Below are 21313 nucleotides of genomic sequence, written 5' to 3' on the forward strand. Positions count from 1 at the left end.
AATTCTAGAAATCATGATGTATAAAGAATAATTAAAATTTGTTTCGTTGATCATAAGTATTTTTTAAAATATTTTTAAATATTACTCTAAATTCACAAATTTTCCTACCTTAAATAAACAAAGATAATGTAACATTTTTTTATTGCATTAAAATTTAAATTTTAACTTGAGACCGCTAACTTCTTGTCCCTCTCATGGAAACTATTTTGTGAAAAATCTATAAAGAAAACATTCTCAAGAAATAATATTTCTTAAGACTATTATTTTTTAAATAACAAATCAAACATTAAAAGTTAATATTCTCAACTTTAGATTTTTGAAAAAATAAAGACATTTTAGGTATCAACCAGTCGCATAGGATTTTTCCCTTGACCGAGACCTAATGCTCAATTTACAACGGACAGATATCCATGATCCTTCTTTTACTATTTATATCTAATTAAGCCCTCTAATTAATTAACTTGTTAATATTCTAACAATCCGAACTAACTCCCCCCTTCCGGCATTTCCTAGTCCTAACAGGTTAATCCTTGCATGCGCAATATGATACACTAGGGCCTAGGGGTTAGGGAGACTAAGGTTGACAAATAATCGGATCTAAAATATCTAACCAAACATATTTTCTTATTTTCTATTTTTTTTTAATGGAAACAAATGGTGAAAGCAAACAAGCCAGCAAATGGTGAGAATTGGAATTCGAACAATAGAAAACGGCTGAACGCTTTAATTAACATGAAATTAAATGATTATTGATTTGATTTTTGTCAGAAAAAATAGGAGGGGGAGGCATACCAATGTCAAAATAAAGTAAAATTCTAGAAAAGCAATGGTGCTTCTATAGCATATAATTTTATCCCTAATGGTAACTGATTTTGTAATAAGAAACAAAAGAGAGAGTTCATTGAATATGTTCCCAGGCTTGATGAACAATCTCATCGTTTATGAAGGGGCGCAAAGACCACATTTGGCAGTAGCTTCCTAGTTCTTCTGATGACATCTTGAGATCTAAAGCAGACACGATCTTTTCCTGCAACCAAAAGCAAGAGTTTAAGGATTCTTCATTTTACCGATTGTAAGGTCACAATCACAAAGACACCATTCATTACCTGCATCAAATAGTCTTGCTTGACCATGCTGTATATGAAAGCCATTACCTTCGCTAAATGTGTGACATCGGAACTTTTCTTTTTCCTGGTAGCTGTGACATCAGGAGTTTGAGAATGAGACAAAGCATCCTTTTCCTCCTGAGAAAAGGTGCAATTGTTGTTCAAGTGAGCAAGAATTCCATAATTTCCATTATTACATTTACATCATGTAAAGATTTCTTTCTTCCTATTTCTTTTCTTTTGCTGAACATCATGTGAATGATTCGTGAATCTAGTGGAGATGTACAACTTCCCGACAAAGAAGAAAAAGAGGTCATTGACCTTGCATTGCATAGTGAATATGCGCGTAGCTTTTCATTTTCTTTGTGAAAGTTGAGGGTTGGATTTGTGCAGAAAAAAGGGGGTGAGGCGGGAGGAGGGACAACAAGCTCTTTAACAGGTTTTATTTGTAAAGATTATTATAACAAGCTTGACTTAACATGTAAATGTATCAAATAGCAGGATTCAGAGATATATGAGGACAAAACCATATACCATATGATATAAAGGTTATATGTGAATATAACAAAGTAATCTGACACTGATATTTTACCATCAAGTTAAAAGATTTCTTCTGGGGTTAATTTTTCTTTTGGGGGAGGGTCCAAAAGGGGAAGTAAACCCTAAATCCTTTTATAATTTACTCATTAAAGGAATATCTGGGAAAAAAGATAGCAATTGCATTAAAAATTCTTAATAAAGTCAATAGTATTACCAAATCATCATAAGTTGCCTGTTCATTCAACTCAACATCAAAATCCAGATCAGAGAGGGGTAATAAATTTCCATGTCTAGTCTGAATAGCACTTGTTACATCCTCCAATAGGCCTTCAAGTTCATTAAGTATTTCCTTAGCTGCAAGACAAACGTGACTAGTTAATTGTCAAACCAAGTGCATGTTTATGGAAGATTAATTTTGTTACAATCTCTTATTTTTCAAAAATTCTCTCAAAAAGATAGTAAAAATAAGCAAAAAAAATTAAAATAAACTGAAAAAATACATATTAAAACAACAAAAGCAAGATCACAAAGATGATTACAACAGTAGGATTACATCCCAAGAAAATATATACAACATAGTGCGACAAGTTATTCTTCTCACACACCACTCCTAATGCAACAAAGGGGGGTTTGATTTTGTTAAATGGACTTTCTAGGCATTTTGTTAAACAGAACTTCAGTATCTACCACTTAAACATCTCACTGAGGAGCCGAAAGAAGTCCACTACTTATTAGGTAAATAAATACAGATTAAAAAGCAATATTGACAATTGAAAGGAAGTTTCCTCCATGTCCTAGTTGGAACATATCTTCATAAATTACGTTAGTAAGTTTGTTTATTCCAGGTACAAATGTCAAACGTTAGCTGTTGTGAACGTTGAAGACAATATGAATAAAGGCCCAGTGTTCCAAATGGTAAAATAAAGTAACTCGTTTCTCTTTCAATATTCAAAACAGGAACATATATTACCGTGATATTTTTTTCCCAATAGAATCAAACTCAGTACTAAGGAGGTTTATAACAACCCATACACCTTTTTCAATCAACTGAGTTAGACTCTCACCCTATGATATGGTGTATTGAATATATAGGCTTATTTTAAGCAGTCACTAATGGTCATACCTTTGCTTATATGGTTATGGAGTCCATGTGTGCATGAGTGCACTACCACCATATGCAGATTTTGCCATATTGAAACAGTTACACGGTCAGCAAAAAAAAATAGCAATAAATTTAAATAAGTAGAATTCAAATTGAGAATTCATAATAGAAGATTGTATAATGCTGTTTCAAACACATATCATTTGGAACAAAAAACATCAACATCAAGACATGTCATGGTGAAGTCACTTTTAAAAAGAAGGAAAAAAATTAGAGGGAAACAAAAAAGAAGTGAAAAAAGAGGCAGTAAAAAATTAAAGAAACAAGATTGCAAGAAATGTCAACCCAAAGTCCCCATGAAGATCTTGCTTTGATAAATTCCTATTTATCATAAGAATGAAAGGCAAGCAAGATAATTTAATGAGAACAAAAATCATGAATGAAAGACGGTAATTTTGTAAAATGAAGGTGCATAGATTTTGTGTAAAATTATGGGGAATAAAGTGCATTGTCAAATTCAACATTAACAACAATGCACTAAAAAAGAAATCTGTCATATTGCTGTTGAACAAAGAAGATTCATTGCTAACAGTTTTGCAAAATCTCATTGGTTTACTTTTAAAATACATCAGACTCAAACAGCAATAACATCCTTAAGACATCATGTAAACACCTAATTTCGTCCGAAGGCATACAAACAAGGGAATGGACCTCTGTTATGAAGGAAAGAAACTCCCGAAGAGTGCAAACGACAAGATAGGACTTTAGAAGACCCAAAAGCCCAAATAAGCTAATTTTAGAAGACTGCAACGGGCTGTTCCAAAAACCGGAACGGGCCGTTCCCAATTTGGAACGGGCCGTTCCAAGTTTTAAAAATGGCCAACAATCCTAATTTGGAACTGGCTGTTCCTAAATTGGAACGGGACGTTCCAAGATTGGAACAGGCCGTTCCAAACTCTTCAAAAGAGGGCCAAAACTTTAACTGGAACGGGCCGTTCCCAAACTGGAACAGGCCGTTCCAAGTTATAAAAAGAACATAAACAGCCTTGTCTGGAACGTCCGTTCCACTCTAGCCAATTATGTGTTAATTTCACCTCTGGAACGGGCCGTTCCAATTCCAGAACAGGCCGTTCCAGTCACAAAATTAACACACAACGTTCATATCCAGAACGGGCCGTTCCGATTTTGGAACAGGCCGTTCTGGACCCTTGCTGAAGTCTATAAATAGACATCTGGGGCTCATTTCTCAGGACTCCAAAATTTCGTCCAGACTCCTTAGAGCACGAAATTTTTCTCTTTCTCTCTCCCCTCTCTTTTGTATTTCTTGAGATTTTTGTGAGACATTGTAGTGTGAAGGGTTTCCACAAAGCACCTAAAATCTTCCTGTTTTGAAGATTCAATAGAGCTCATTCAAGAGGTATTTCAGTTAATCTTTTTCTCCTTTTTTATTTATTTCTTCTCTATAATTAATATTGTTATAATAAAAATAATCATGTAAACATTTTAGGGTTAATTATATAATTTAAATTTCAAGCATGTAAATAATTATTAATAAAAGGGGATTTAATATTTTTATTATTATTTATAATTCTAACTTCATCATAGGGTACCGATTAAGGGCGTTGTAGGAGTGCTTAATACCTTCTCTACACGTAACCAGGCCCCGAACCCAATTGTGGTTATCAAGGCCATTATTGGACTTTTAAAAAAACCTTTTATTTTTCTAATGTTTTGAATAAAACATTGGTGGCGACTCCATGAACTCATTTTTCAAAACCAATTAAGGATTAGTCTGGTGTCCGGGCATTCCTTAATTGATGAGACTTTTAAAAGAATGTCTAAACCATTAGTCGCAAGATCAGAAATTTTCGAGTTGCGACAGATGGCGACTCCGTTGGAGACGTTTAAAGAGGGTTAGGTCCATTTAATTGATGAAGTTAATAAAATAAATAATAATTTAAATATTTTTTCCCCTTTATTTTATTTGTTTTATTTGTTTGGTTTTAACATATGTTTGTTTGTTTATTTAAATTCTATACCTGTTTGAATAAAACTGTACACAATCCTTTGCACACAACAGTTTCCCCTACACCCGGGGCATGAGAGTAATAAACATAGGGAGTGGTTGACGTACGACCGGCCCAAGTTTGGCCTTGGAGCCTGCGAGCCTTGTCGGAAATCACACTCAAGGTGATAACCGGTTACTCTAGCCTGAAATACTGCGAAAGACCTTAGAGTTTGTCAGGTGACGGCGACAGAGATACTGGGTCCCTATAATGGGGGCACCTTGGAGACCTTAAGACTAGTGAGATTAGAACTGTCCTATACAATGCACTTTTCTTGCAGGGACCACAAACCAAGGATTTAAACGTGACTGTTCGCAGGTGTACATTTATTTGAGCATATGTGTGTTGCATTTGTTTGTGTTTATTTATTTCAAATGGATAAGAATTACAAATAAATAGATATTAATATAAAAAAATGATAAAAATTTTAACTCCCTTCTGTATACCCTATAACTCTAAAGCATCATATATGGTAGTTTATTTCAAAAAAAAAACAAGAAAAAAAATATAGCAAAAATCATGCATCATTCCCCTTTAGTAACAAAAAAAATGATAAAATTTAGGCAAAAACAAATATCAAGCATCTTTTAGTTTAGCATATGCATTCATTAGAAAATGGAAGGCACATAGTACGTAAAGATTTTTGAGAAAGGAGAACATTCTTAAATACAAGATTCGTGTGCCCTTATATTAAGGAGGCCTACTAGACTTTGGATTCTCGTCATCTTTTCAACAGAAGGCAAAATCTACATCTTCTCAGACTTCTTCCAATCTAGAAAGATGTCATTCCTCAATTCAAATAGGAGATTATTTAAAATTTTGAAAAGGAGGCACGCAAAAAAAAAAAAAAAAAAGGAAATTGAAGCAATATATAAAAAAAAATAAATAAAAAGAATTTGCTTCAAAAGAACATAGTTTGGGAAGCTAAAGAAAACTCCCCTGATGAACAAGAAATCATGAATCTAGGGAGTTAAAAAAAAATTGATGATAAGCTCCATCACACCTCCAATTCGTTATCAAATCACTCCAAACTGCATCTTTCTTCTCTGACTCATTAACCTCGTCAACAAAGATGAAAATTTTGGCATCACCAAAATAGTAGGGAACCCGAAGATCTTATTGACGGTTACTTCTGATGGGAATAGCAAGAAGAATCTGAGAAGAAACGAAGACTAATTGCAAATCAACGAACGAGCAAGCATGTCCATAGGGACATCATTCAAGCATGAGCTTCTGTAGCAAAGAATGCACCGAAATATCTTGTACAAAGAATGTTCTCTAAACAAACAAATCAATGAGAATGATATTTGTTGAATTTCTCAATCATCTTTGCATCTTATTTTATGTTTCATATAGACAGCATGTCTTCCTTGTAAATAATAAATAAGAATAAAAAGGGAAATCTAACCTGTGCGTGTTGATCAAATAATAAGATCACTGGCGATACATCAAATTGGAAGCACTTAAAAATCAGTAATTGTGCAAGAAGACTGGGGGGCATAACACGCCCAAATTGACAATCAAACACCGAGAGTTCCCCATGCGGAAATGACAACTGTTGGGATATAAGGAATAAGAATGAATGAATCCTTGCTTTTAGGGAATTACAACAAAACCCAATTGAAGAATAAAGGCGTTGCAGGACAAAACCCGCTAGGACGAAAACCCGTAAAGGGAGTCTTAGGCAAAAATTAGGGTAAAGAAAAAAGAATCAAAATCCCGATAAGATACGTCCTATGCAAAAATTAGAGATACATAAAAATAAAAAAATAATAAAAAATAAAAATAAAGTAATGCCTGCTTGAATTGAAAACCGAAAGGCGGCTTAAGTATTCCCTTTAGAAAGCAAGAATTCATAAAGGTTTCACTCCGAAGTCGAAACACCCACATTCAAGCAAGTGGGAATGCATTTCTAACGTAGTTCAACCAATCGTCAACCATGCCTCTCTAGGGGGCAGCCTCGGTTAATCTCTCTGTGTACGAATCACGAACTCGGGGCATGCCCGAGCCTTCGAGCTTTGCTAAAGGGGAACGTGTAAATTGGAAGTACTATTTTAAATGCCATAACATTCTTTCATTTATTTTTCCCCTTTAAATATTCACTCTAGGCCTCATCCATTAACCCTTAACAAAGAAAATGTATTTGTGACAAAGATGTTACTCAATAATAGCATGGAAAGGATAACAAAGGAACAATCAGGAATCCAAACATGACTAGGGTTTGATAAAATAAAGACATCTCATACCTCATGAGTGCTGCAAAAAAAAACAGCTTGGTAGGAAACCCATTAAGGGAGCTGCACAAAAGTTAGGGCAAGATCTGCTAGGCAACCTACAATCAAAAAGGGAAACCTAGACAAAAGTAAGGATCGAAAAAAAGGGTCTGCTAGGGAACATATCTTAAGTAACCTAGGCAAAAGTTAATGACGTCAAAGCAGCGACCTGAGTCGAAAATTGAAAGGCGGCTTAGGGAATCATCTAAACAAAGCACAACCCCAAGTCATCACTCCACTTTCCAGAAAGGCTGAAACACAATGATGACTTCCTTGTAGCAAATACATTTTGTTTGATAACCCTAAATATCAAAGCCTACCTTGGCTAGCCATTCTTCTATAAACCCCTTTTGAGAAAACCCCTTCTAACAACCCTTTTGAAAAGAAAATAAATAAATATTAACATCCCTTCTTTCTTTTCTCTTAACCCTTATGGCATTAAAATGGTACCGAAAAGATACACGGAAAATGCACAGTGAATACTCACAGAGGGAAGGCCGAGATGTCCTCAAATAGAGGTTAGAGACGCTTGACCACACATCAGCTAGATAGTCAAGGAGCCACTGAAGCTTAGGCTCAAAAGAACATATCCCGACGGTAATCAAGATTAGCATGGATAGAGAGAAATCGTCAACATTAACCTTAATGCGTACAGGTTAATTTCCCGACAAAAAAAAACGAATTGCATCTTTAGGAACAAACACATGAGCATAAACTGCATCGCATGCATGAGTTAGGGCATATGGAAGGGCGTTACACAAAAAATAAATGAATCATTCCTGTCTTGCATTTTCATTGCATCCATGCATCCATGCATTATACTTGCCATGGTCAAAGGGAGTCATCAAAACAAAGCATTCGTAAAAGCTCAACAATCAAACAAGCAAGCCTATAAGCATGAAGAGGCCATCTCGCCTTGCTCTTCACCAAATGAAGGATAATTCAAAAAAAAATGTCAAGACCAGGAATGACTTCCTAACCAAAGCCAAAAGTGGCATAAAAACAATACTCGTCAATAAAGATTCAGCACATAACATCATTATGAAAATAGATCCCTTCATCAACGATGACAATTAAAAAAAATGAGAAAAAGGCAAGTTTCGTAAATGTTGAAAAAGCCGAAACATTAAAAAAAATAATAATAAGAAAAAATAGCAAAAAAAAAAGGCAAGCTTCAAACATGAAAGAGCCGAAGCTAAACAAAAATGAAATTCAGAAAAAATCTACCAAAAGCGGGTGCCTGGAGAGGCATCACAATACTCAAGTAGCAGGGGCAACATTAGAATCCCTATCAACCATCTACTTCTCTGCCCACCAACACAGGGGCACATCAAACATTTCCTGCCCATTCACTTAGGGGCAATCTTTCATTCCACAACACTCACAAGAAGACATCAAGTACAAGATCGGAAAAGGGTTGCTAGATCCCTAAAACTAGTACAAGATCAGTAAGGGTTGCTAGATCCCTAAAACTAGTACAAGATTAGTAAGGGTTGCTAAATCCCTAAAACTAGTACAAGATCAGTAAAGGTTGCTAGATCCCTAAAACTAGTACAAGATCGGTAAGGGTTGCTAGATCCCTAAAACTAGTACAAGATCGGTAATGGTTGCTAGATCCCTAAAACTAGTACAAGATCGGTAAGGGTTGCTAGATCCCTAAAACTAGTACAAGATCGGTAAGGGTTGCTAGACCCCAAAACTAGTAGTGGGCCAGCTGAAGCCCTAAATATCAATCTAGCTTGGAGAGGCTGAGCTCAGAATATACTCCCTTTTTAACAAGCCACAAATAAAGAAGCACACTACCATGGGACAAGCAGAAGCAGTAGGAAGCATCTACATCAAGACCAGAAGCCTAGATGTTTCGGTTTACCATCCTTATCACCCGACGAGCATATAAACCAACACTCAGTTGCTCTTAGGGACAAGGATACAGGCAAACATCATCTACCCGAAAGAAATGGTGTGAGGGCATCTACACTGTTGAAGCAAAGGAGAAGATTCGGACACAGAAAGCGACATGGGACATTCACATGGATCTTGAAGCCTAGATGTCTCGGTTCACCATCCTTGACACCTAATAGAGCATACAATCCAACACTCAGTTGCTCTATGGGGCAAGGATATAGGGAACACCGTCTACCCGAAAGAAACAACGTGAAGGTATCTATTGACAAAACAAGAGTGAAGATCCAAATTTTCATCTCACTATCATAAGAGAAACAATGGAACTTCTACTCGAAGACTGAAGATCAGGTGTACAGTTTGTCAACCTTGTTACTCAATAGAGTACGCAACTACTCTAAAAGGTGAGGATACGAACAAATACACCTATCCAAGGGAAGCAACGTAGAAGCGACACATAAAGAGACAAATAGAAGATCCGGACGAAATGTCTGTCTTTTCTTGCCTTTGGAAAAGCAACACATTACTATTCCAAAGGACAAGTAAAGAGGGACAGTTATAGACACCTAATTTTGTCCGGGGACATACAAACAAGGGAATAGACCTCTGTTATGAAGGGAAGGAGCTCTCAAAGAGTGCAAACGACAAGATAGGACTTTAGAAGGTCCAAAAGCCCAAATAAGCTAATTTTAGAAGACTGCAACGGGCTGTTCCAAAAACCGGAACGGGCCGTTCCCAATTTGGAACGGGTCGTTCCAAGTTTTAAAAATGGCCAACAACCCTAATTTGGAATGGGTTGTTCCTAAATTGGAACGGGTCATTCCAGGATTGGAACAGACCGTTCCAAATTCTTCAAAAGAGGGCCAAAACTTTAACTAGAACGGGCCGTTCCCAAACTGGAACGGGCCGTTCCAAGTTATAAAAAGAGCCTAAACAACCTTGTCTGGAACGCCCATTCCACTCTAGCCAATTGTGTGTTAATTTCACCTCTGAAACGGGTCGTTCAAGTTCCAGAACGGGTCGTTCTAATCACAAAATTAACACACAACGTTCATATCCAGAACGGGCCGTTCCGATTTTGGAACGGACCGTTCTGGACCCTTACTGAAGTCTATAAATAGACATCTGGGACTCATTTCTCAGGACTCCAAAATTTCGTCCAGACTTCTTAGAGCACGAAATTTTTCTCTTTTTCTCTCTCCCCTCTCTTTTGTATTTACTGAGATTTTTGTGAGACATTGTAGTGTGAAGGGTTGCCACAAAGCACCTAAAATCTTCTTATTTTGAAGATTCAATAGAGTTCATTCAAGAGGTATTTCAGTTAATCTTTTTCTCCTTTTTTATTTATTTCTTCTCTATAATTAATATTGTTATAATAAAAATAATCATGTAGACATTCTAGGGTTAATTATATAATTTAAATTTCAAGCATGTAAATAATTATTAATAAAAGAGGATTTAATATTTCTATTATTATTATTTATAATTCTAACTTCATCATAGGGTACCGATTAAGGGCATTGTAGGGGTGCTTAATACCTTCTCTACACGTAACCGGCCCCCGAAACCAATTCTGGTTATAAGGCCATTATTGGACTTTTAAAAAAACCTTTTCTTTTTCCAATGTTTTGAATAGAACATTGGTGACGACTCCATGAACTCATTTTTTAAAATCATTAATTAAGGATTAGTTTGGTGTCCGGGCATTCCTTAATTGATGAGACTTTTAAAAGGATATATCTAAACCATTAGTCGCAAGATCGGAAATTTTCGGGTTGCGACAAATCAGACTCAATTAAAAGGTTTAAAAGAGTTGTACTCAAGTGTCACTGTAAGCCCTTGTAGTGTCTTAACTCTTAACACTGCTCTAACTTGGAATGAGACAACATATCCTCTCCTTAAACTTTTAACCAAAATAAATAAATAGAGAGTAGTACTTACAGTTTGTTACACTCTGGATACTTTCATTGAGCTTCATACATCCAGAATGAATATAGGCTTTAACTCTCTTAGTTTCATTAGCTACAATTATATTCTTGACTAATTTAGAATTCATATCTATAGGAGGCCTCCCAATAAATTCTGCACAACACAAATAATGTTATAACATCAGTGAATGAATTAGTAAGCAATATTATTATTTTACACTAACACATGTTTACACAAAATTTTGTAGAACTACCAAGTGCTTGTTGAAAGCCAGACAGCAACCTGCTTCCAGCAATGCCCAACTCATCAAATTTTGTAATCCTATCAAAGGGTAGTTGTTGAGATATAAATTTATACAAATATGTTATGTGATACAAAGAGTACAGAACATATATGTGCCTTGTGTGTTTGTATGTACAAGTGTGCGTGTGTCTAAGGCCTGATGCTTATGTCATAAGAGCATAACAAGAAATTTTCATAATGCATTATTCTATCCATTTCTTAACTATTTAACATTTATCCCACTATGTCTTTCATGAGTAGTAATCATCACCTCCAACTGCTAGGAGTAAGGGTCATTTATAGTTATTGCACATCTTTTATTTATGTGTGTATAATGCAACGAGTAGGTTTGAACCTAAGACCCCATACAAACTATACAAAAGTCCCACCACTAGACTAACCCTAATGAGTATAGTTATTGCATATCCAGAACTAATTAACTTGAAATCATTAGTAATGAGCTACTGATCAGCATTTACGTGGTATGTGATATGTCTTGAAATCAAATCTTCATGATCATGATCTTTTGCCTTCCTACTAAAAGTAAAACAAAATCTTCCAAGAACTTCAACTGATGCTTATAATGTTTGTACCCATGCAAAAAAAATTTCTTAAATTATTTCATTACATGCCTAGACATGAATTCAATTTATTGATTTGAAGCTGCTTCAAGAACTCCATGTAAAACTATGATTCTTGTAATGAGGTACTCATGAGAACGAAAATATTATTTCATATGAAGTAGTTCTCAATCTCATCTTACCAAGAACAATCCCATGGAATTTTTCAATTTTGAAGGGCAAGTGCCAGTCAAGGCAAACCTAATTTGTTTACTCCATAAAAAAATATAACTACCAAGTATATACCAATGAATCTTGGCAGTTGGCATAGAGAAAAATAAGAAAAAGGCTAAAAAGTAGTAAGATTGGCAATTACCCTGTCATAAAATCTCTGAATTTGTGAAAAATTTCTTTCTCTAAGTCAGAAATTGATTTGCCTTCCTTGATTTCCATTCTGCAATTTATATGAAAAAGAGAGAAATTCATAAATAAATTAAATATGAGAAATAGGCCTTAGTAAATCACATCATAGAAAATCACATTCTTGCAATCTTGCCTCAATTCTAGACTCATAGGCTAAAAAAACTCCAAAAAAGCAAGTTGTATCAGGTAATTTTAAAGAGTATATGTATAACACATAGTAGTCAATCCCGGATAGCGGAGCGGAGCAGTCGACCCTAAAAACGGGATAGCGGGATGACGCGGAGCGAGATAACCGCTATTTTAATATTAATTTATATATATTAAATAATTAATAATATATATATAAAAGCCAAAAAGAAATCTGCTGAATTAAATTTAATTAAAAATTAAAAAAATCTGCTGAATTAAATTTAATAAAAATTAAAAATAAAATCTTCTGAATTAAATTTTAATTAAAAATTAAAAAAATTGCTGAATTAAATTTCATCAAAAATTAAAAAAAAATCTGCTGAATTAAATTTAATTAAAAATTAAAAAAAAATCTGCTAAATTAAATTTAATTAAAAATTAAAAAAATTGCTGAATTAAATTTAATTAGAAATTAAAAATAAAATCTTCTGAATTAAATTTAATTAGAAATTAAAAAAAATTACTGAATTAAATTTAATCAGAAATTAAAAATAAAATCTGCTAAATTAAATTTATTTAGAAATTAAAAAAAACTGCTTAATTAAATTTAATGAGAAATAATAAAAAAAATCTGTTGAAATATAAAATAAGAATAGAAAAGAGAAAGAAGACAGACGGGGCAGTTGGAGCGGAGCAGCGTCGGAGTCGGAGCTGGAGGCGCGCGTCGGAGCTAGACGAGCTCGGAACTAGACGACACCGGAGCTGGACAAGCGTTGGAGCTGGACAACAGCGTCGGAACTGGAGGACCTCGAAAGCGTAGTGCGTCGGAGCTGGACGAGAAGAAACTCGTCCAAGGAGTGCGAGAGTAGAGAGAGAGGAGAGGGAGTGCGCAAGTGAGAAAAGGAGACTTCCGCGAGAGGGGGAAAAATTAGGGCAAATAAAGCCCAACGGAAAGACAAACTTACCCTTAATGAAGGGTAGGTCAAACAACGCGCCGCGATTCTCGCGTTTCTGGCCGCTCCGCTCCACCGCCGACACGGCCGCTCCGGCCACGACACTCATCTCTGACGCGACAACATCCAAATGGCAAGGTCGGGCCGCTCTGCTCCAGAGCGCCGCAATAGCGGCCGCTCCGCTCGCTATTGACTACTATGCCTAGAAAGAATTTGAAATTCTTCATAATTACTTTCTATTTCTTGTCTCACCTCTGTATCTGTCCTCTATCCTTTCTCCCTCTCCTCTTATATCTCACCTCTTTTCCCTCACTCTCCTCTCCTCTCCTTTCTCACTTCTCTCTCTCTCTCTCTCTCTCTCTATCTCCCCTCTCATCTCTTCTATCTTATTTCACTCTCCTTTCTCTTCTCTCCCTCTCTTTCTTTCCTCTCCTCTCTCTCTATCTTTCTTCTCTTTCCCCTCTCTCATCTTCTTTCCCTTTTCTCTTTATTCTCCGTCTCTCTCCTCTCTCTTCTTTCTCCTCTATCAATGTTGAGGTACAAACCATCAATAATTATATTCAATCATTCAATGTAAAACGTATTTTAAATTAATAAATATTTTTTAATATTAAAATCATTTTTAAATCATTAAATTAAATATTGTTTAATATTAAAATTACTTTTAAATTATTAAATATATAAAATTGGCAAATGTTTATTTTTTTCCAAATTTTATATTAAATTTTGCATATGGTGAAACTTAAATTATCCTATCCAAACTAAGAATTTTGAATTGATTTATCCAAACAAAACATTTAGTAAATGAAGGAAACTTAAATCAAATTAATTCAAATTTTAAGAACTTGAAATTCCCTGAAATTTTAAAATTTCTCATCCAAACACAACCTAGAAAATAATAAAAGGAAATGGAAACAACAATGATATTTTCCCAGGCTTCATCCCCACAATTTACAAACCCCTCACAATCACAAGCTCCCATGCAAACCATTAGATGATCCAATGTTCCCCTGTAATCTATTTTTCTGCAGGAACCAGATGGATCCAGTTTCAAGTATGTGAGGACGAAGTCTGTTCAGGATTATTGCGAAATTTGAAAAGCTATATTCAAAAAATAGTTACATGCTAAGAATATAAAATTGAAATCTCCCAAAAGAAAAAGTATATCTCGGAGTCAAATATAATTCACATATCACGCACTATGTTATCCAGATTACCATTATAAGTCCTGCACTTCAACCAAACAATGAACATAAAATAAAACCTGTGTACCCTCGCTCAAAACTAACACAGCACATAAATACATACCAGCATTTATTTATTTTGAACTATTTCACAAGTACATAATCATTTAACCTTTTCAACCACAGATTTGAGAACTTAACTTTTTTATCTTAAAGTTGGCGCCAAGCCCAAAGGAGGGTTGTACTAAGCCTTCAGCAGGAATGTAAATCTTGTCATAATGCCAAACATGGACTACTCAAGAGTCAAGAAAGATTATGCGTGCTATTGCTTGGCCATTACTCAAAAGTAACACAATATACTGCTCAAGTAAAACGTTAAATGAGTTGGTGCAACTGCATCAGTGTCAAATTAGCAAAGGTAGGTCTTTACATTTTTTGGGGATTGATGGGGGTAAAAAGCTAGTCCAAGAGTGCCTTAATTAGGTTTGGTAGTTGAAATATTGGTACTTTGACATATAAATCTTTGGACGTGATGACATCATGATACAAAAAAGGAATAACATCGTGTGTCTACATCAAACTGAATAGGTTAGAGATAAAGAGAAAGAGCCTAGCATTATAAGAGTTAAACTTTGGTACACAACACATGTAAACTTAAAGAAAAGAATGACATAGGTATTATTGTGGACAAGGTTTATAAATAAAGTGCATTGAATGTAAAAAGGACTAGAGAAAAATTTATCTTTAAAATTAACTAGTATTATAGCATATGCGTAGCAAAGAATAAATATATATTTTTCTATAATTAAAATTCATAAAACTAAATATCTTTGAATAAATAAAATATTTTTTATTTATAATGAGAAATTTAAATTGTGACAAGAAAAAATTATTTTTAACTATTAACAATTTCTTTTTAAAATATTAAAATTTAATTTAGTGATATAGATAAAAAAAAATGATAGATTAAATGGAATAGGTGGCTGAAAAATCAAATATAGTAAAAGGAGAGTAATTTGAGATGGTTCAGAAAGAATTTTTTGACTAGTGATTAAGGACAATGTGAAATGCACATCAAAATGTGAGAAAGATAATATTAAGAATGTCTAATTGAGAAATAGTCTCAATACGGAGTAGAATGGATGTGTGGGGGACTATCAATGTCATTGGTGTCTATTCACCACTAGTATCAGAAGCACTTTTAGAGGGTTGGTTCAAGGCTTTCCACAAAAGGGAAGAATCTCACAGGTGACAACATAAATCATGTTGGCTGTGATGCAAAGCAATTTACAGGATTTTATGATAATTTTGGATATCTATTCTTGATTTCTTGGCATATGAATTCAAGATTATTAAAACCTTGTTTTAAGAAGTAAAAGGAACATCTAATCACTTATAAGAGTGAAATCTCAAGGTCACAAATTAATTTAATTTTGGTAAGGAGTTCATAAGTTTGCAAGATGATTGCAAGAGAGTCTTACTACACAACGTAGACATTCATCTCCATTGTCATTAAAAATTACAAATCTAATAACAAAGGGATGGTGGCTTGAGAATGATAAAAATTCTTAGGGTGTGTTTGGAAACCAATTGAGTTCAACTCAAATGGGGTTGAAAAAATAAAAAAAATAAAAAAGATACACTTACAAGCATTTACCTTTTCTACATTGGAACATGTGTTTTTGGTTAAAAGTGGTTTCAAAGTGGTATCCAAACATACATTTAGCAGTGAAATGAATGTTTTCAAGATAAAGAAACTGAGTGGAATGATAGTGTTCAAAAATAGGTAAGAAAAAAAGGGAGTATTGTAAGGCCTTTCATGTGCGCAATGATGCTGAAAATTGGAGAAAAAAAATATTGGAAGGCTAAAAATGAGACATAGAAAGCTGCAAGTGAGGCACCATCCAAAGCTTTTTGAGTTTTACCAAGACCTTCGCACAAAGAACGGAAAATGTAGAATTCATTATTTTGCCGAACATTGGAAAAGGAAGTCAAGATGTATGAACCAGGTAAACTAAGGAAGAAGAAAGAAACGTTTGGTTATCGGAGGACATTGTACAACATTATTAAAAGAATATCATGGTAAATGCTGAATAATATCCCTCAAAAATTGATTTTTTAACCGAGTCCAATGGCATCAAGTAATACATATAGCCCACCTCATCAGCTAGTAGAATATTGAATCTTGTTATTCTAGTTGTAAACCACATATTAGAGGCCAAACTCCGGAGTCTGATTTCATTGTCTATTCAAGCTTTAACCAATTAACTTGGGGAACTCTAAAAGATGACACAGCACAGCAGTACAACGCAGTGCTCTAAATTAATCCGCATGAACATTCAGAACCCAGCATTACACCACACAACACTCACCATACAGAATCAGCCACACACAGTTAAATTGCAAACCGATAAAAACAATTTCCACACAGAAAAATCAACAAACAGATTCACCATTCAAACAAAATCAGCAACAACTTGCCTCACGAAGCTGATGTGCACGCCGAGACTACGATGAACGGCGGAGCAATCGATGCAGAGGAAGATCCCATACGTGACGGAAGCCCAGGTAGGGTTCTTCGCATTGCAATCGAAACACATCCGAAAAAATAATATAAAAAAAAAACCGTACGGATTCAAAAATCTAACGCACGAGCACGGGTATCGCAGATCTGACACCAGATCTCGTAAATCAGAAGGCACAAACGAAAAATTGAGAGTAAAAAATAAATTCACGCAACCAGAGATGCTCTTAAATTGAAATTCAAAATTGTAAAGAACAAACCTTATTTTCGGACTTCGCCTTGAGTTTCCTAAACACAAGGTTCTTATCGGTGAAGCCTTCGGACGCCATTGGAAGATCAAAACGGAAAACAAAAACGAAATTATAATAAAAACGAAGCTTAGGATTGGAATTGATTTTTTTTTGTTTTTGAGCTTTTTGCAAATGAATCTCACGGGTGCTTAGGGGAACAGGAACACCACCTGAGCAATATAGATTGAGAGGAAGAAAATTTGCAGGTAGAACCGCAAAACTTGTTGTTTCGTGCGTTTCTATATATTCATTCTCCTCGTGTATCGTTCGTCTTAAAAAGGAGCTTTTTTTTCACAGCGAAGACTGAAATTACGGAAATGCCCTGCAGAGAAATGAGGGAAGGCGTTGTTGGCCTTTGTGTTTTCCGGAGTCGGTGAATTGTTGCTGTCCCTGACCAAGAGAGTACAAATAAATGTTCAGAATTGAACTAAACGTCGTCGTCTCTCCTAGGTATCATTCGTTTTTTAAAATGCTAGTGCCGTCAAAATATAGAACAAGAACATAAATAGAATATTTAATATAAATTTTTATTATATTTAAATAAAATTAATTAATATTTATTTTAAATGATTCAAATATTTAATGAAAAATATTAATGGTTAATTTTATAATTTTGTCAAATTTTTATTTAGATTTGTATAATTAAGAGTTTTTTACTCAAATAATATATTTTTAAAATAAATTTACCCAAATAGCACATGTGCAAATTTATTTTTTTAACTAGCACTATTTACTGTTTACATATTTTTTATTATTTTTTTTTCATTATAGATCCAGGTAATCTGAAAATTTTGCAACTAGAATGGTCCGTTCTGCAACTAGAACAGATTCTCGTCGTGTTTTTTTGGCAATTGGAACGGCTCATTCTTAAACCAGAACGGGCCATTCTAGAGTTGAGTTTTTCACATAACCTCAATGTTGGAACGACCCGTTCTAACTAGGGATTTTAGCCCTTTTTAGTAGTTTGGAACGGCCCGTTCTGCTTTTGGAACAGCCCGTTCTGCCCAATTCTATGCACTACCCTTTATTTTATCAATGTAATATGAATTTTAATGTTTAGCTTATAAATTATTATAATTATACATTATTTGGACATGTTTTCGTAGTGTGATGTGCAGGTTATCTAGATTTTTCATTATTAGCCACAGTTTGACTCGTACAATAAGTTTCGAATCTATTAAGACAAGGTCCCATTATTATCATCTCGTGTTTTTAAGTTTAAGACACTATAGTTTCATACTTCAAAGGTATTTTCTTTAAATCTAGCTTCAAACTTAATATTACAGCAAACACAATTTACCCTTTCAACACAAATACAATGTAGTCTCAAAGAGTAATATCAAGTAATTAAATTTATTGAATATTAACATTATAAATATAACTAAATAAATTTATTAAAACTCATTACAACAATAAAATCAATGGTGACGGGAACTAATAGGGGTGGGCAAAATTAATTAAACTGAACTATAACTGTTAAATAACTGATTTATTTTAAACTAAAAAACTAAAACTAATTAAAATAAAACTGAATTAAACTGTTTTTTAATTCAGTTTTAAAAAACTGTACTTATTTAAATTACAGTTTAGTTAACTGTAAATAACTATTAATTAAAAAGTAAAAGAAGGCAACGCACGACACGGGTTGGCTGCTAGGAATCCCTAACTGGCTAACTCACACAGCGGCAGCCACGACCCACCGATCCGAAGGTAAATGTGAAAAATCTTCCTTCACAAGCACAGCCACGGATTTCGGCACCGCCTTATGCGTTGGGATTTTATCGTTTTGAACGTTTGCAGGAAAGACAACGTTCGTGAAAAGGCATCTCACCGGCGAATTCGAGAAGAAATACGAACGTAAATGTAAAAAATCTTCCTTCACAGCCATATGCTATAATTATGATTATATGTTTTACCTCTTAATTTAAATTATGATTATATGCTATAATTATGATTATGAGTGTGAAAGAGAAAATGGAACAATGGAGTCTGCACAAGTTCCTGTTAATGAGAGATTGGATTCTGTTGTTGAAGAAAGCAGTAATACATCTGCTGTGCAGAGCTATGATTTAAATGGGAAAGGTATTCAGGGAAAAGCTCTTCCTGGACAGCCTATTTGTCCGCCAGAGACATCTGCCACTGCTTCATAAGAGCTGATTTGTACAAATTTATATTCATAAGAGCTGATTTTTTTTTGCACATATGTATCTATAGTTTTGATTGTGTGAATTTGCAACTTCAGACCAAGTGGCCAGAACAGTCTAAGGAGCTCTTAGGTTTGATTGTGTGAATAAGGCGTGACATGAGGATAATATTAATATGAATTGAAGAGGCTGAGACTGTTCAGAACCAGAATGTGCATTCACTTGTTATTACAGGCTAAATTTTTGGCAGTGTTGATTATTGTACCTTGGGCAATGGACTTTCTGGTTCATGACTATATACTTATGCCATTTTTAGACAGGTATTTATTTATTAATAATCAACTTATGTTTTTCTTGTGAATTCGTGAAATGCTTTTCTATTGGCAGAGTTTTATTCTGTTTTGCTATATTGCTTCAAGATTTGTGCACAAACAGATATGCCTGTAAGTGTGTGCTTCTATCTGCATGTTGTTTTGTAGAAGTGTGATGTGTTTGGAGGACAGGGCGAATGGCAAGTGGATATAGGCTTGGGGAACTCAACGTGCACAGGACTATCGTGTGTCACTGAATCAGCTTATATCATGATATATTAAACTGTCCAGAACCAGTTTAGGCACAGTTTAGGCACAGTTTAGGCACAGTTCATGAATAGTTCAGTTCAAAAATAGTGCAGTTCAAAAACAGATTAAGGTGTAGAGCAGTTCAGTTTAGTTTATATTATAGTTCAGTATAGTTCAGTACAGTACAGTTTAATAGAATAAAAAACAGTTCAGTTCAGTTCGTCTGAACTAATATTTAGTTTAGTTCAGTTCATGAGAACTATTTTTAAGTTTAGTATAGTTTTTATAAGTTCAGTTCAGTTCAGTTCATTTTGCCCACCCCTAGGAACTAAATCCATGACCAATATTTGGACATGTCTTCTTAGTGTGACCAGAGGTGTGACAATAGGAACAATTTTTTACACGATTATGTTGTTCTCTAATATCCATCTCTGTTCTAATCCTGCTGGACTTTGCCCGACCCTTGGAAGTCCTCTTGAGTTCTGGATTTGGCCACATAGTTGGACCAGTGTAAGCAGGCTAATAATCTTCATGTCAGAGCTCTCCAAACTGTCATTCGTATACCTTTGCAACTTGTTATAAGGTATATATGGGAGATATGTAGGTTTGATAGTTGTGACGTGCATGTAAGCATGAAGCGAGTACATGCGAGCAAGGGATATGAATTTTCTGGAACTTGCCACAATCACACCACATTTAATCTAGCCTTACTGTAAATCTCCTAGCGGGTCAAACTTCTCTCGAATGTTGTGTTTCTTCCACTAGAAATCTAGTGCTTGATCTGTCAAAGGTGATAACTCTATGAGTATTTGCCTTAGACTGTGCATCTTGAATAGTTTTACTTGCAATTTCTGAGTATACATGTCCAGCATTAATCATTGCATCCACTTCTCTGCCTCTTTGAACGAAAAACTTGTTGCAACGAGTGTATGTGGCCATTACCATGGAACAAATTGGCAGATTTCGTGTTTTCTTCAATACAGAATTAATAGACTCAGCTAGGCTTGTTGTCATGTGTCCCCAACGTCGTCCATTGTCCCATACTAGTGTCCATTTTTCCCTAAGAATGTTGTCTAACTATTAGGCTGCTTCAGCATAGTATCTCTTACTATGTTGTAATAGTAAATCTAGGTTCAATCATCTCATAAGCTGAAAAAAAATAATAACTAAATAATGAAAACTAATTATTAAATGTTTTAAAGAAAGTAATGATAAAATTACCCATGTTGGCGACATGCTTCTTCAGTGCTGCATTTTTGAATCATCGCATGAAGTTTTGTGCAATGTGTCGAATATAATAGACATGGACAAAATTATTTTCTGTCCAACCACTTCCATTTCTTGAG

The 21313-nt window shown here is 34.7% G+C and overlaps 1 protein-coding gene across 1 annotated transcript; it reads right to left on the reverse strand.

The window, feature by feature from the left end:
• Positions 1-695: 695 nt before the first annotated feature.
• Positions 696-17550, reverse strand: LOC109805572 (FAD-binding protein). The gene is made up of 10 exons (XM_083075004.1): positions 17434-17550; positions 17234-17289; positions 16931-17025; positions 12137-12214; positions 11172-11239; positions 10931-11071; positions 2770-2811; positions 1861-2000; positions 1107-1244; positions 696-1027 (listed from the first exon to the last, which is right to left on the reverse strand). Exons 4-10 carry the CDS (start codon positions 12211-12213, stop codon positions 899-901), a joined length of 735 nt encoding a protein of 244 aa, XP_082931130.1. The 5' UTR covers position 12214; positions 16931-17025; positions 17234-17289; positions 17434-17550; the 3' UTR covers positions 696-898.
• Positions 17551-21313: the final 3763 nt, after the last annotated feature.

The sequence above is a fragment of the Cajanus cajan genome, chromosome 5, assembly GCF_000230855.2.
Source record: "Cajanus cajan strain Asha chromosome 5, NIPB_CcT2T_4, whole genome shotgun sequence".
Taxonomy (NCBI): Eukaryota; Viridiplantae; Streptophyta; class Magnoliopsida; order Fabales; family Fabaceae; genus Cajanus; species Cajanus cajan.

Excerpts from the sequence above, each read along its gene's own strand:
- LOC109805572 (XM_083075004.1), bottom strand. The coding sequence starts at position 12,213 with ATGGAAATCAAGGAAGGCAAATCAATTTCTGACTTAGAGAAAGAAATT. Across the intron at positions 2,812-10,930 it reads TATCCAGAGTGTAACAAACT|TGCACTCATGCACACATGGA; the intron begins GTAAGTACTACT and ends ATATGGTGGTAG. Across the intron at positions 1,245-1,860 it reads AGGCAACTTATGATGATTTG|GAGGAAAAGGATGCTTTGTC; the intron begins GTAATACTATTG and ends ACCTTTTCTCAG.